At 41.3% G+C, this 14,210-nt stretch overlaps 2 protein-coding genes across 2 annotated transcripts; one reads left to right on the forward strand and one right to left on the reverse strand.

Moving 5' to 3' along the window:
* Positions 1-5,435: 5,435 nt before the first annotated feature.
* Positions 5,436-7,579, reverse strand: cldn1 (claudin 1). The gene is made up of 4 exons (XM_042085266.1): positions 7,132-7,579; positions 6,389-6,553; positions 6,208-6,292; positions 5,436-5,873 (listed from the first exon to the last, which is right to left on the reverse strand). Exons 1-4 carry the CDS (start codon positions 7,352-7,354, stop codon positions 5,717-5,719), a joined length of 630 nt encoding a protein of 209 aa, XP_041941200.1. The 5' UTR covers positions 7,355-7,579; the 3' UTR covers positions 5,436-5,716.
* A 4,202-nt stretch (positions 7,580-11,781) lies between these two features.
* On the forward strand, positions 11,782-14,005 carry zgc:153913 (carboxypeptidase N subunit 2). The gene is made up of 2 exons (XM_042085236.1): positions 11,782-11,926; positions 12,236-14,005. The coding sequence occupies exon 2, from the start codon at positions 12,243-12,245 to the stop codon at positions 13,839-13,841; it is 1,599 nt and encodes a 532-aa protein (XP_041941170.1). The 5' UTR covers positions 11,782-11,926; positions 12,236-12,242; the 3' UTR covers positions 13,842-14,005.
* Positions 14,006-14,210: the final 205 nt, after the last annotated feature.

A 14,210-nucleotide genomic window follows, 5' to 3' on the forward strand; every position in this document is an offset into this window, starting at 1 on the left:
ACCATTTTAATTAGGGCCCAGTACTGTATGCAGCTAACCAAAGGAATACTAACAGCATTGATTTATTTAATTGACAGTCGGCAAATAAATATTTCATATCAGAAAGGGTAGTAGGCTATGTCTGTGAATTTGAATGGATAGAAATTTAAACAGGTTTACCAAGTGATTGTTTTATCAGATATAAATACATTTTCTTTTAGCCTTTTGGTGAACTACTCAAAAACAGGTGGGGACCTAAATTAATCTAGAAATAAAGCAACTGTTAGCTAGTTCAAAATGGTGATGAAGTATGCTATGTAAGGGCCACGGTCCACACGGAGACGCTTTTTGGGTTAAACGCAGAGGTTTTGCTTCGTCTTGGCCGAGCGTCCAAACGAATCCTGTAAACGCACTGCCCGAAAACCGCACTTTTTTGAAACCTGGTCCCAGAGTGGAAAAATCTGAAACCGTAGCCCACTGACAGGTGGATCACACCTCCGTAACAACATCAGCTGATAAAAACGCGTCACACTACTCCACCGTGTGACCTTTTGATGAAGACGGAAGTATACGTCGAAACATGTCAAGGTAAAGAAAAAACATCTACCAATATATGTGTATGTAATAAAAGAAAAACCAAACTTATGGATTCTGGATTCCTAACCAACAGACCTCAGTCTGTTAGGTTAGATAATCGCACCTCCTCAACCATCAAACACCAGTGTACCATAGGGGTGTGTGCTGAGCCCTCCTCTACTCCCTCTTCACCTACGACTGCACACCTGTACATGGCTCTAACACCATTGTCAAGTTTGCCGATGACACTACGGTGATTGGGCTCATCAGCAATAACGATGAGACGGCCTACAGGGAGGAGGTCCAGCACCTAACATCGTGGTGCACTGATAACAACCTGGCTCTCAACACCGAGAAGACCAAAGAGCTCATTGTGGACTTCAGGAAGTCTAAAGCTAGCACACACACACCCATTTTCATCAACAGGACTGAGGTGGAGCATGTCACCAGCTTCAAGTTTCTGGGTGTCCACATCTCTGAGGACCTCTCTTGGACCCTCAACACCTCTACCCTGATCAAAAAGGCTCACCAGCGTCTCTTCTTTCTGAGGTCCATCTGTCTCCTCAGATCTTGGTGAACGTCTACCGCTGCAACATCGAGAGCATCCTCACTAACTGTCACAGTTTGGTATGGCAACTGCTCTGCCCACGACCGGAAAGCACTGCAGAGGGTGGTGAAAACTGCCCAACACATCACCGGTTCCTCACTCCCCTCCATCGAGGCCATCCAGGGCAAGCGATGCTTGTATAAGGCGCGCATCATCAAAGACTGTTCTCACCCCAACCACAGACTGTTCACCCCACTCCCCTCCAGGAGGCGTTACAGGTCTCTCCGCATCCGAACCAGCAGGTTCAGAGGAAGCTTCTTTCCTGCGGCTGTCACCCTACTGAACTCTAGCTCTGCATCCCGGTGACATCCAACAAACCAAGCCCCCATCACCCCCTGCCCCGCCCCCGCCTGATGCCTCCTTGCCTGTGCCTGTTGAGGTGTCCACGACCATGGCAACCTTGACAGGGACAACAAGGAGGCGGACATCCCCTAGCCCCCCCCACAACTGCACTACCCTATCCCACCCATCTATCCCATCCATCTATTTATTTACAAATGTACATACTGTAATTACACTTATACTGTACATAGCCATATTCTACTGCTTTTCTTCCTGCACATACACTTATTATTAATACTATTGTAATGTTACTGTTTCTGCACTACAATGGTACTGTTACCACACTGCACATAGTTGTACATACTGTACCAATCTGTCTATATGGTTCATACTAAATATCCATATTTATTCCGTTTTTCTGTAATATATTCTGTTAATACACTGCATATATCTATATTGTTCTTACTACTACTGTAATGGTACCGCCACTACATTGCACATACCTGTAGATGTTGTTCATACATTGTTCATTTTACAGTACATAGCCATATTTATTCTGCTCTTATAAGGTAATTGCTAATACACTGCACATATTTATATTTAATTTATGCTACTCTAAACCACCTTCTGCAAAACAACTGCATACTGTCTACACTGCACTATATTTCTTGTCCTGTCTATGCACCACCTGCCAATACTGTGTATATCACATTGTACTTTTCTGCTTTTTTGCACTTCTGACGCAAACTGCATTTCGTTGTCTCTGTACTTGTTCTCTGCACAATGACAATAAAGTTAAATCTAATCTAATTCAATCTAAAAAATGATCTGCCTCTGCTTTGCCTCTTTACGGATCATGGTATGAATTGCAGCAGCAATGTCTGCAGAAGTTGAGACATTGTTATTGACCTTCTGGACCAGAGACATTCCATTAATGATTGTTGCTGTATTATATTCATCTGGAAGATTATCTGATAGTGATGCAAGTTTCTGCAAATGCTTTGCAAGTGCTGCTTTAGAGGTTTTCCTTGGGGTCCCCTCAGGTGTCACCAATGACCATGGTTAAGGTCCAAAGGGTGACAAAAGACTTCTCTCATGTCCAGTCTTTAACATGATGGTCTTGCCATGTGCCTGTGTTTTCTTTTTTGACTCATGCTCGTAAATGTATTTAATTTTTGCTTTGTCAATGTATCATGGAATTTGTGCTTTAGGTGTATCTGACTCCAGCCTGTCATGATCTTTGCCTGTAGTATGAGCCTGAATCAGATCATCCCTAACCTCTTGTGTTGCTTTGCCTGCTGTAGATATGCAAATGAACTCATGATCCTCTGAAAATGGATTGATCCAATTTCAGTTTCTGTCTCATCAGATCTAACTGTGTAGAATTTTTAAAACTGTTGTAAATGTATGTACTTGTAGATCAAGTCTTGGAAAATAGTTATTATTTCTTTTCAATGGAAATTATTTTAACAGATGAAAGACAAATTTAAGTATGATAATAATAATAATAATAATAATAATAATAATAATAATAATAATAATTGTACATAATGATAACAATGTGTAAAGTATGAATATTTTCACCAACCAGTTCATCTACATCTCATTCCCACATTCTTACTAGTCAAAAGTACAACTGAAATGTATAATGTAGATCATTTTAGCACCTGTGATGCAATTACCATAATTTCCCAACTATTAGCTACAGCTTATACAATGATTTTGCAAAATGTCTTTAGCTATGAGGTTAATACACGGGGGCAGTTAATATGGTATATGGTTTTGTTTCTTTTAACTTGCATAAAACACTGTCCTGTGGCTTATACACAATACGGCTAATACACAGGAAATTACTGTATGTATTTCATGTGCCCTGGACATTATAAAATTATAATATTTATGTTAAGCTGGGTACATGTGGTGATGTGAACAATTTTCATATGGTATTCCTTGAATGTAAAGGTAATATGTGATTGGTAATCATGATGTTTTGATCTCTTGGAATATCTCTTATGGGTAGTTTCAATAAAATACTAATTTACTTAATTTTGGGGTGTTTCAGAATAGTACATTTACAAATAGTAAATAGCATAGCAATGCAGACCTATGTAATCATTTGTATTTCAAGTCTCTGCTGGGAGGTAGGAAGGTATAAATACATTGATTAATGAGGTAGTGGGCATTTCAATTAGTGCTGCAACACGTTGTGTCTCTGAAAACGTAGATTTGCTCATTATTACACATAAATCTTGAATTTTATCAACCAAAATGAAGGGCAAAATCACATAATGATTCAAAATATGTATGCCAACATCAAACACCACATATGCATCAGTAATAATGAGGTTTGGATTATTTTCTGGGCTCTTATGAGTGGTTTAACAAAAAAAAGCCAATAGGCGAAATTTCCTTTTTTCAAATCAGAGGTCAACTTTGAAGGCCTGTACAGCCACAAAGCTACAAGATCCAACTTGCTATCATACTATTTTATACTCCAGAGATATGTAGCTTTCAGAAAAATATAGTGAGAATTTGCCCCCCCCCCAAGTGGTAGTGACACGCCCCTTTTTGGGCCTGTGGCTCATGGACTAACTGTTTTTCCGGTGTTTTTTTTTATGCATTCTAGCTACTGTCAGTGACGAGAGAACTTAAGTTATTAGGGAAATGCGGTTTGCATTAATTTGTGCGTAGTGCCGGTGTCATTAATTTATTTTACATGTCTTACAACATAAATAAATGCATTCATAGTGAAGTCAGATATTAGCATACAAAGACGCTTAGAACTCATGTTAAGCCTATAGATGCGCACTAAATGCAAATGCGCGATTTGATGCAAGCAAAAGTATCGACTGTTACTAACAAAGGTATTATAGCAATATTATAAATATGGCGACGGAATGGCCTAGAACTTGGGTACGCCTAGCCTTTACACTTGCGGTGATAACCAAAACTAATGTGAATCGCGGACTATCCTACAACCAAAGAAAGTAAAGGAGATTATTTTTTACCTGCGTTAGCCAAATAAAGGACGGGACTGCACCCTTTACAAACCGTAAAAATTAAGTTTATTAGTTTTACAGTTGACTACAGTTGACAGTTCACTATAAGTCCACACAAACAATTCTGGTTTCCTTGCACTAGCCATTTCGTCGTAGCCTATTCTGTCTGTTTGCCTACAGCGCAAGATTTGGTAAATTTCTGTAAAGAAACAGTGCCACCTATAGGCCTGGGATATGAAGTAGCGTGTTGAGTCGTGTTGAGATGGATCCGTTTGGACGCAATTCTTGATACGGCTCCAGGGAACCGTAAGAGAGAATACTGGGATCTTAATTAATGAGCATTCCAGCGTATGCATTGGTTGCTGTGTACCGTGTACTACTCTTAATCCCCAAGATATGCACCTTTTCCATGAGGTATTTGAAACCTCCTCTTTGCTCCCTGAGGCTATGAAAATCAGGTGAGACACAAACAAGTCTGGCCACACCCATTAATTGATGTAAATGTGTATGAGTCAGAATTCATTCCCTTTAACCCTCCCTTGTGGTACAATCACACAGCACTAGAGACCAATAGAAAGCTTTGTGTATGGCCTTTGAAAAGTATTCTGCCTTTATTCTTCTGGTGCATAGTATTTTGAAAGGGCCATGCGTGCAGAGACTTGTCTGTGCTTGCTAGACTGCCGCCTCCACCATCAGCATGTTGCAGCTGCTCCCCCCTCACGGCTCCCAGGCCCACATGCGGCAGGACGACACAGACTCACCACTGCATGTCGTTAGTGTGTGGCAATGCTGTTTCAAAGGTGAACACCACAAACTTCACAGACCTGTCATTATTTTGGTGTTCACTACATAACATAACATAATGATTGTTGAATACTAAGAAACTCCACAAACGTTATGTAGTTGTTTTCCCTCTTCCACATAAATGTTTCTTCAAAAAAAGAAAGTATGTAGTAGGCCTCATTCAGCAAATAAAGAAGTGGTCACTAAGGTGTTTTTTATTTTTTATTTAAATGATCATAAAACTACAAATAATGTATTCAGACAAAATCTCACAGACAAAACCTCACAGTAAAAATGAATCCAGTCAATACAAATCAATACAATACACACATGCAGTATAAAAAGGCATTTGAATCCCACATTTTAGAAAATGGCAGGAACAACTCCAAAACCCATCCCATCCCCATCTACCCAAACCCATCTACCCATGTTCATGTACCCATCCTAATGGAATGCCAGTTCCCCGACATCCTCTTAACTTGTGTGATCCCTATACATGTGTGCCTGGGACTCCTCCGCGAGTTGGGGGGTACATCTGCCCTTTTCCAGATGAGTCAGTGCTACAGTTGCAGCACAAGAAGCCTCCTCCGATGATTGCGAGAACAGATGCTGCCCAGCCCACAAAGAGAGCTGCACCAAACTCATACCTGTCAAATCAGAGTTTGAAGTCACGTTTAAGATCTACATTTGTGGCTCTCAGAGGCCCAATACCTTTTAGCAGGCGTCTGAAGCACACATAATTTATATGTGTCTTGAAAGGCTCTTTATAAATAAAATGTATTATTATTATTATTATTATTGTTGTTGTTATTATTATTATTATTATTATTACTGTATATGTGTATTTTATCATGTTTACTAAAGATTGAGGCTTACTTTTTGAGCCCATCATTGTAAAATAATGTGAATAAAGAACATGCAATTAAGACAGAGCTTAATTTAGAAATGGAGGTGCGATACTTGGATATGTCTTTCACATACTTGGCATTTGTTGGGGTGAAGGGGTTGTAGAAGTCCTTAGCTATCTTATGTCCATACATGGATGTGGCAATAAGAGCACTCAGTCCTAGAGCAGAGATGTGCCAAAACAGTTGTGACATAGAAAATATTAAAAAGTAGGACAAAAAAGTGTTTAATGTATAGATAAAAACTGATAACTGACCTCCAATAATGAAGATAATTCCTCCTGCCAGGGCGATTTTGTTTTTCTGTTGCTTGTTCTCTGCCAAGCATGCGGTGCATTTCATGCCCACCGCAGCCACTAGTATTGAGATGGCTACCAGCAGGATGGAAAACACCATCAGGCCACGGGTGGCCTGCAGCTCCCCTAAAGCATCAACAGAGAGAGAGAGAGAGAGAGAGATGTTTGATTAGTCATATTCAATTCATTAATTCAATAAAGGCAAGACAAGAACACACAGGGAATAAAACATAGGCCTAACCCTCCTCCCATGGAATCGTTTTCCACAATAGTCTATTAAATAAAAATATATACATAATAGGCATCATTTTAGATTCAAAATGTAATTTGTCTTATTCTACTGTAGTGACAAATGCATTCATTTACTGTATTGATTACACACCTGATATGAACAATTTTGCATAGGCCTATACGCGCATTCAGCTTGGTGAAGGTATTCCAAAAATGGGAACTTGTCTCAACAGGTAGGGGCTGCGCAGAACGTAAACCCCACCCTTGGATTTATTTTTATTTATTTATTTTCAAAAAGACCAAAACGATCGCATTTTAACAGGCAAATACATTTGTAAAAATTAAACGAATTACATTATATCCTTACATTGGGTTATAGTTTAGGTTACTATTAAAACCTGTAAAGCAAATCGCAGCGGCAGTTTTACAATAGGCTTTGTCCTATACAAATAGTTTAAGTAGGCAGTTCTTACCTGACAGCTGAAGTAATGAATCATATTCTTTGCATTGAATCTGCCCAGTACTCTGAGACACACATGACATCCAAAGTCCTTCGTGGATGGCTTGGGCTGTGATGATATTGTCCCCCGCATATGAAGACGCTTTCCATTCTACCATTGCAGTCGAAGCGATTATTCCGAAAAAGCCCAGCACAGCCAGACTGAAACCAAGAAGTTGAACGCCTCCGTTTGCCATATTTATGCTTTACAAACTAATAAAGGGCAGTCAGGAGCCAATAAATGAATAACTGCGATCGTGTGCTACAGGGCGTCCCACACCGCTTCGAAGAATTACTCTCAACGAGCATCCATGGGATAGCTTATATGGGATGGGATGCAAGTGCCGACTTATTTCTTCCAAGAATTGTGTTAACTTCCAAGAATCGTGTTAATTCTGTCTGGAATACACTGCCACCCACCGGAACTTTGTTGAAAAGCTGTCTGATTTTTCTCACCAGCCTTTTCCGTCAATATAGATGTACCGCAAAGCGGTACAAAATACGACCGCCGCTCAGTCCTGCACATTCTCTCCGCAAAAATAAATCCCGCTTGTCAATTTGTCTACATCCCCCTACTCTTGCAACTGTTGTGTATGTAAAGTAGTGTGTGCACGTGTGTGTTTGCTTTTGTGTATATGTGTGCTTGTAGCAAAGGCATAATTTAGTGCAAATAAAGTTTTGTCTCTTTAGTGAACTTCCCCATATCTCTTGAAATATATGTTAATATTTTAATGTTTCCGTTAATGGTTTTGCTATTGTTTCCGATGGGGCATTAATTGGTGTTACACACCTGCAGACTTTCTTACCAAAGATGAAGATACTTCATGAGAGGCCATTTCCTGTCCCTGGAAATGTATGCAAATAGGGTAGCAGTACACGCCCCCGCACATTTATGCAGTGATCGGGCTCTCTTTTTAACATTGAGGTCTATATGGCAGAATCCAAGAATTTCCCAGAATTTGTCAAAGCCTTATTTTTCTGAGCAATGGATGCACATTTCGGACACGGTATCATGATCTCCAAACCCTCCTCCCTATTTCAGTAGAATGTCGTGATAGTATGACCCTCCAGTCGGGAGAAAATCAACATTAATGAAGGTGTACACCAAGTTTATTTTGTACTCCGGCTTGGCTGGCTTGGAATCGAGGCGTTCAAATGTAAGTCATACGTCAGTGGGACCCTGAAGCCCAAGTCGTTGCATGAAATAATTGAAATCATTGCCTCAATATCAACACATCAGGATGTAGGCTATGAATCTGATCGAATTTAGTATTGGCCCAAAATGCACCAGAATACAGGAAATCACATCAAACAAATTAAAACATTTCTGAGGAAGAACCCCCAAACCCCCCTTCCACATATGCGACAATTAATGGGGGGGCCCTTAATACATCTGGGCCCAGGGGCCCGAAAGTTCATAATCCGTCCATGCTCACCGCTAGGTGGAGGCCCAAGCAAAAGGATCCGAAGAGAACCCTTGTAAGGGGTACTGAAAAGCATACAGAGGCCTTCAGACCTTGAGCCCCTGCCCCCGCCGGACAGCTTTAGGCTGGAGTTGGCGGTGGCCCTGGCTGCGGAGCAGAGCAGAGGTGGAGCGGCAAGGAGGTGGTGTCTTGAGGACGGACGGTTGGCGGAGCGTGTTCGAGTCGGCCTGTTCGCCGGTGCTCTTTAGAAAAATAAGGGGGAAGAAAAGTTTGTTGTGTGAAATTCGATGGTACGAGCCAGAGAGAAGGTCTAGGCCTTGGCGCGATCGTGGCAGAGTGGAGCGGCTGGAACAGCGGAGGACAGCTCTGCGACAAGGCAGCAGAGGACGCCAACGTCGGTAGCTGTAGCCCAGTGTTTCTCAAAGTGTGGTCCGGGGACCACTGGTGGTCCGCAAGCTATCTCAAGTGGTCCGCGAGCAAACGTGGTAATTGCAATAGTTGCAATATTGAACCAACTTGTATGTAAATCCTGCAACACTGCCTATAGCTAGGCCAGTTTAAATCATATGAATCCTCTGACACAATAAGCAAGGTGCAAAAACAGTAAGCAAGGTGGTTCAGTGAGTAGGCCTATTGTGTAATATAATGTTGACGTAGGTCTACTGTTTTTTTTTTTTTAGCTACGTGGTCCGTGATTCTTTTTTTATTGGTTAAGTGGTCCTTGGTCTGAAAAAGTTTGAGAAACACTGCTGTAGCCTGATTGTGCAGCGTGGTCCGGCTGCGATGGAACTGGAGTCTGCTGCCCTGACTGGCGAGACGACGGAGTGGAGCATCGGAGGTGCAGTGCCAGTTACGGTGCTCAGCGCCGGGGAGTCTGTGGCAGTGGAGGCCCCGCCAGGTGTTGGAGGAACGTTGCGGTGGTGCACACTGTGAAAGTGCGACCTGAGGGCGTTCTCTGAACGGAGCTGGGGACGAGAGGCGACAGACCAGGTGACTGCTAGCACGCCCCGCATTGGGCCGCTGGTGGTTGTGGTTCCCCAGGGTGAGTAGGGCTCTTGCGGTGTGTGCACTCCACCTGCTGTGTTGCTAATTATGCTAATTTATGCTAATTAGTTCAATTACACAAATTGCCCAACATATGCAAATTAGCATCCGGCAGTTTCTGCATGCTGGGAACCCATACTATATATTTCCATCATAAAACTTTGGTGTACTCAACATTTCCGGGTCCACAATGGGGCTCTATGGGCTGTCCACCGGACTAAAAGGGGTAAACTGGCTTTGTAAATCCTGCAAAGCTGAAATGCTTTAAAACTGTGTATTTCTTATTTTACTGAAGATATTATCCTTTTATATGATGCAAGAATGTTCTGTGACACCTCCGCTATGTTTTTATTAGATTGAATATGCAAATTAGCGTCGTAACTTCATGTGAAGAAAACCGATTGTTATCTGCTTAACGTTAGCTAATTGACTGGGTGCTAACGGGTGCATTACTTTGTAGGATTCCAGAACTCTTTTCGTCTGCATGTCGTCCATTGATTGCCCTGTCTATTGTCTTCCAGGTATGTTTGCCTTAGAAAATGTATAAAACCAAGATTTGTCATGTCTCTTATTACTGTACGGTTTATTTCATGTTTTGTATATTGTAACCTATACTATACGATCAAGTGCACTGCTACTACTATTGTAGGCTGTTTATTTCACACTGTATTGAACAAAATGTACTGAACAGTATATATCTTACGTTATGTAGCTTACATTATGTAGCTTACAGTATATAGCTTACATTATGTAGCTTACAGTATCTTCCAGACCAGGAATAAATGCTGGCAAATCAACTCTTCGTTTGAGTGGATATGGGATGGGTTGACATGTCCCCTAGAGGCCAACATACAAAAAAATGTATGTCATCCTAGGCCCCTAGGTTCTCAAGATATCCACAGAAAACTGTGTCGGGCCAGTTACGGGCCAGTTGGTGTACAGTCACTAAATTTAGGCCTACACATAAATCAATTTATTGTATGACCCCCCCCCCCCCCATGAACGGAATTTCACGAAACTTGGCATGCATTTAGAAGGTGTCAGAAGAATGACAGTTTTGACCCTGTCAGCCAGAGATACCTACGACTACAACACCTTATTTTTGCTTTTTCATTTTTAACTAGGTGGCGCTATACATGAAATGAGTGGTTATGGGATGAGTTGACATGACCCGTTGGTATCAAGGGATGACCTTTAAGTTGATGGGATGAGTTGACATGACCCGTTGGTCTCAATACTAAAAAAATGTGGTCCCCCTACGGTTCTTGAGATATTCACAGCCCTATCCTCCTTTCGGGGGTCCAGTCCGGCGGGGGGGTGGGGTGAATGGTTCCGTGTGATCCTGGGAATCGTTGACACAAAATTACTGAAGAAAAAAAATCCGGAAGAAAAAAATTAATAATCATAATTCATATCATAATCATAATTAATGGCAATATAATATAATATAATCATTTTATATAGGCTATAATATAATATAACATACACATATGAAGAGTTTGGCTCCAAAACGCTATATCCTTGTTAGCATGCAGACCTTCTCAATTTATTTATGACTTCCAGCAGGGGCGTAACTAGCAGTGACATTAAACTTAAATTGCATTACAACCTGCATGAGACAGTGTACCTTCCACGAAATGGAAGTTCCAAAGAAATACACAACCATGCCGGATTAGCGATTGTATATGCATGCCTGTTTTAGGGACATTGGAAATGTGCTTCAATGGCCTCACAGACCTGCAGAGCAAATCTCAAATTTGTCAAAGGTTTGTATGGGTATTCCCAGGCTACTATATCCTCCATATTCATGAATTTTCATGATTTGTTGTTAGTTTCATTTAGTTTTCTAGGTAATTTCAGTGGAACTGTAATTGGGTTATTGTTATTTGATTGATCTTTTCTGAATCCAAACAACACAACTGCGATATTATTGATACACAATTAAATATTATTAAAATGGAGATAGCGTTTTGGAACCAAACTCTTCATACACACTTACACATATAACCTGCATATTTTCTTGATATTTTCACCAACATGATTTCTATAGAGTAATATGTGAATTTCATTTATCAGTGATATACAGGAGACCGTACTCACAAGGACTTAACTAACGTGAACCATATATTGCTGTACCCATGACTTTGTGTTCTTTTCCCAAAAGATGATGTAATAGTCTGATGTCCAATCACCAAAGAGCTGTTTTGGCTGGCAAATATTTATTGTGTGCATAGTGTCTTTTCAGTCTTTCAGAGAGACAGAATCCTACTTCTCCACCTCTCAACAGTGCTGAGCATTGCCGTAAGTTATGACTTTTTCCTTTTTATGATATTCTTCTCAAAGCAGGATGATGAAACATTAGTTTAGATGTTTAGTTCAGTTTTGTTTGAGCAAAGTGTTAGAGTACGGACATGACAAAATACACAAGGTGCTTGATTTTCTGCCTAAAATAGAGACAGATTAAAAACAAAATACAACAGGATAGTAAATGGATTAAATTATTTTGCATGACACTTTTTAACTGCAAAAACCTAAAAACACAATAGCTTGTGTGAATGCTATTTTGTGACACGTTTTCAACTGCCCTGAAACGTTCTTATTTTTCAACAGCACAACAATGATAAGTCACCACAGAATTACTCTGCTTCTGTTGCTTCTGCACTGTTGCTACATCCGTGGCTGTCCTTCCCAGTGCCAGTGCTTCCTGGGGTCAAAGGTCATATGCTCTGAGGAGCGAATGTACACATTTCCTCAAGGTCTTTCCCTTCAGGTGAGAGAGCTCATCATCATAACCTCTGGCCTCACAAGCATACCCTCTAACAGCTTCCTGGGCAGCCCTCAGCTAACAAAGCTGGCAATCATCAGCAACCCTCTGAGGGGTATCTCCCCTCTGGCCTTCAGTGGCCTCACAGAGCTGGGGGACCTGGAGGTCAGCGGAAACACTCGGCTGGAGGCTGTACAGCTTGGGACCCTTGACCATTTGGGCAACCTCACTAGACTCCTCCTGAACAACAACGAGCTGCTGATACTGGAAAAGGGGCTGTTTGATCATCTGCCCAAACTGGAGACTCTGGAGATAAGGGGCAATGCATTTATCTGGCTACCTGCTTCACTCTTTGGCAAACTTAAAAACCTCCACTCCCTGGATGTGTCCATGAATAAGATCACCTCAGTGGAGGCCACTCTGTTGAGTGACCTGACACAGCTGCAATCCCTCAAGCTTGGCTATAACCAGATTAGCTCTCTTCCATCAGACATGTTTAAATATGTTCCAGGGCTAAAGGAGCTCAGTTTGCAGAATAATAATATCTCAAACCTGCCAGAGGGACTATTCACTTTCCTAAATAAATTGGAGGAACTTAACCTCCGAGATAACCAACTGACTGATGTGAGGGCTGGCACATTCCCCTCCACTCTGAAGGAACTCAACCTGCAAGGGAACCACCTCACCTTGCTGTCACTGGGAAATTTACCTCTTCTTACAGATCTGGTACTGTCAAAAAATAGGTTCACGGATCTTCCAAGTGACCTTCTCAAGAACGTAACTTCACTGGAACAACTGGATCTATCTGAAAACCAGCTCTCATCTCTACCTGCCACCCTTTTCTCAGGCCTCTCAAGAATAATTTCCATCCACCTGCACAAAAACAACCTGACCTCTTTGGAGCCTGATGTGTTCCAAGACCAGGTTGACATGGAGCGACTGACTCTGTCTCAGAATCGACTGCAGAACCTTCCCCATGGCTTCTTTGAACCATTTCTGGAAACAAGGAATGTGATCACTCTCCGTGGTAACCCGTGGAATTGCGACTGTAACTTCTCATATCTGTATACCTGGCTGGAGTTTGGAGGTTACCTGGTTGAGGATCTAGGTCGGACCTATTGCAAAGGTCCTGCTGCTTTGAAAGGACAGAGCTTGATGTCTGTAGAAAGAGACCAGCTGGTATGCTCCAATAACTCTACCATACCTAAACCTGTTCCAGCAGACTCCCTCCAACCCCTTGACAAGGAAACCTTTGCACCAAATCAAACTAATCAATGCATCTTGCAGAAAAACAATGATGTTTACTCCATAAAATGCACAGTGACAAAATGTTCTAATCTTAAGATTCAGGCCCATATTTATGGTCCTGATGGAAGCACAACAAACTATATTTTGAACAAAGAGTGGTCTGTTACCCAATGTGTAAATGGCACCAGGACACCCGAAGTTTGAATATTGTTTGTAAAGTTATTTTCAATCACACTATATCTGTGATGGTGGTGAAAACCAGCAAAATGTCACACATGTAAGCTAACGAAATACTTGCATAATGTTTAAAGTCTACCTGTTAGTAAAATGCCTCTGACATTAACTTCATAAAGTTATTTAGCCATTTTCTGACGTTTGATCTGCTGCTGACTTTGAATGTCAACTAAAGAGTTTGTAATGGGAGCAAAGGCTTTGTCAACAGGCTATGGTCAAATTAACTTTTGTAGTCTTTGCTATTAGCAATTTGGGTAATGAGCAACATTCCCTACATGTGTCACTGAAAAACCGAGATAAGCAGGGTAGATGAACAGATGAACAAATATTTAAAGTAAA

The sequence above is a fragment of the Alosa sapidissima genome, chromosome 1, assembly GCF_018492685.1.
Source record: "Alosa sapidissima isolate fAloSap1 chromosome 1, fAloSap1.pri, whole genome shotgun sequence".
Lineage (NCBI taxonomy): Eukaryota > Metazoa > Chordata > Actinopteri > Clupeiformes > Clupeidae > Alosa > Alosa sapidissima.

What these genes read in the sequence shown, in the direction of transcription:
- cldn1 (XM_042085266.1), bottom strand. Translation starts at nt 7,354, where the DNA reads ATGGCAAACGGAGGCGTTCAACTTCTTGGTTTCAGTCTGGCTGTGCTG. An exon ending in TTCATTACTTCAGCTGTCAG is followed by an intron (nt 6,554 to 7,131) that starts GTAAGAACTGCC and finishes TTGATGCTTTAG; the next exon opens with GGGAGCTGCAGGCCACCCGT. An exon ending in AATTATCTTCATTATTGGAG is followed by an intron (nt 6,293 to 6,388) that starts GTCAGTTATCAG and finishes TCTCTGCTCTAG; the next exon opens with GACTGAGTGCTCTTATTGCC.
- zgc:153913 (XM_042085236.1), top strand. Translation starts at nt 12,243, where the DNA reads ATGATAAGTCACCACAGAATTACTCTGCTTCTGTTGCTTCTGCACTGT.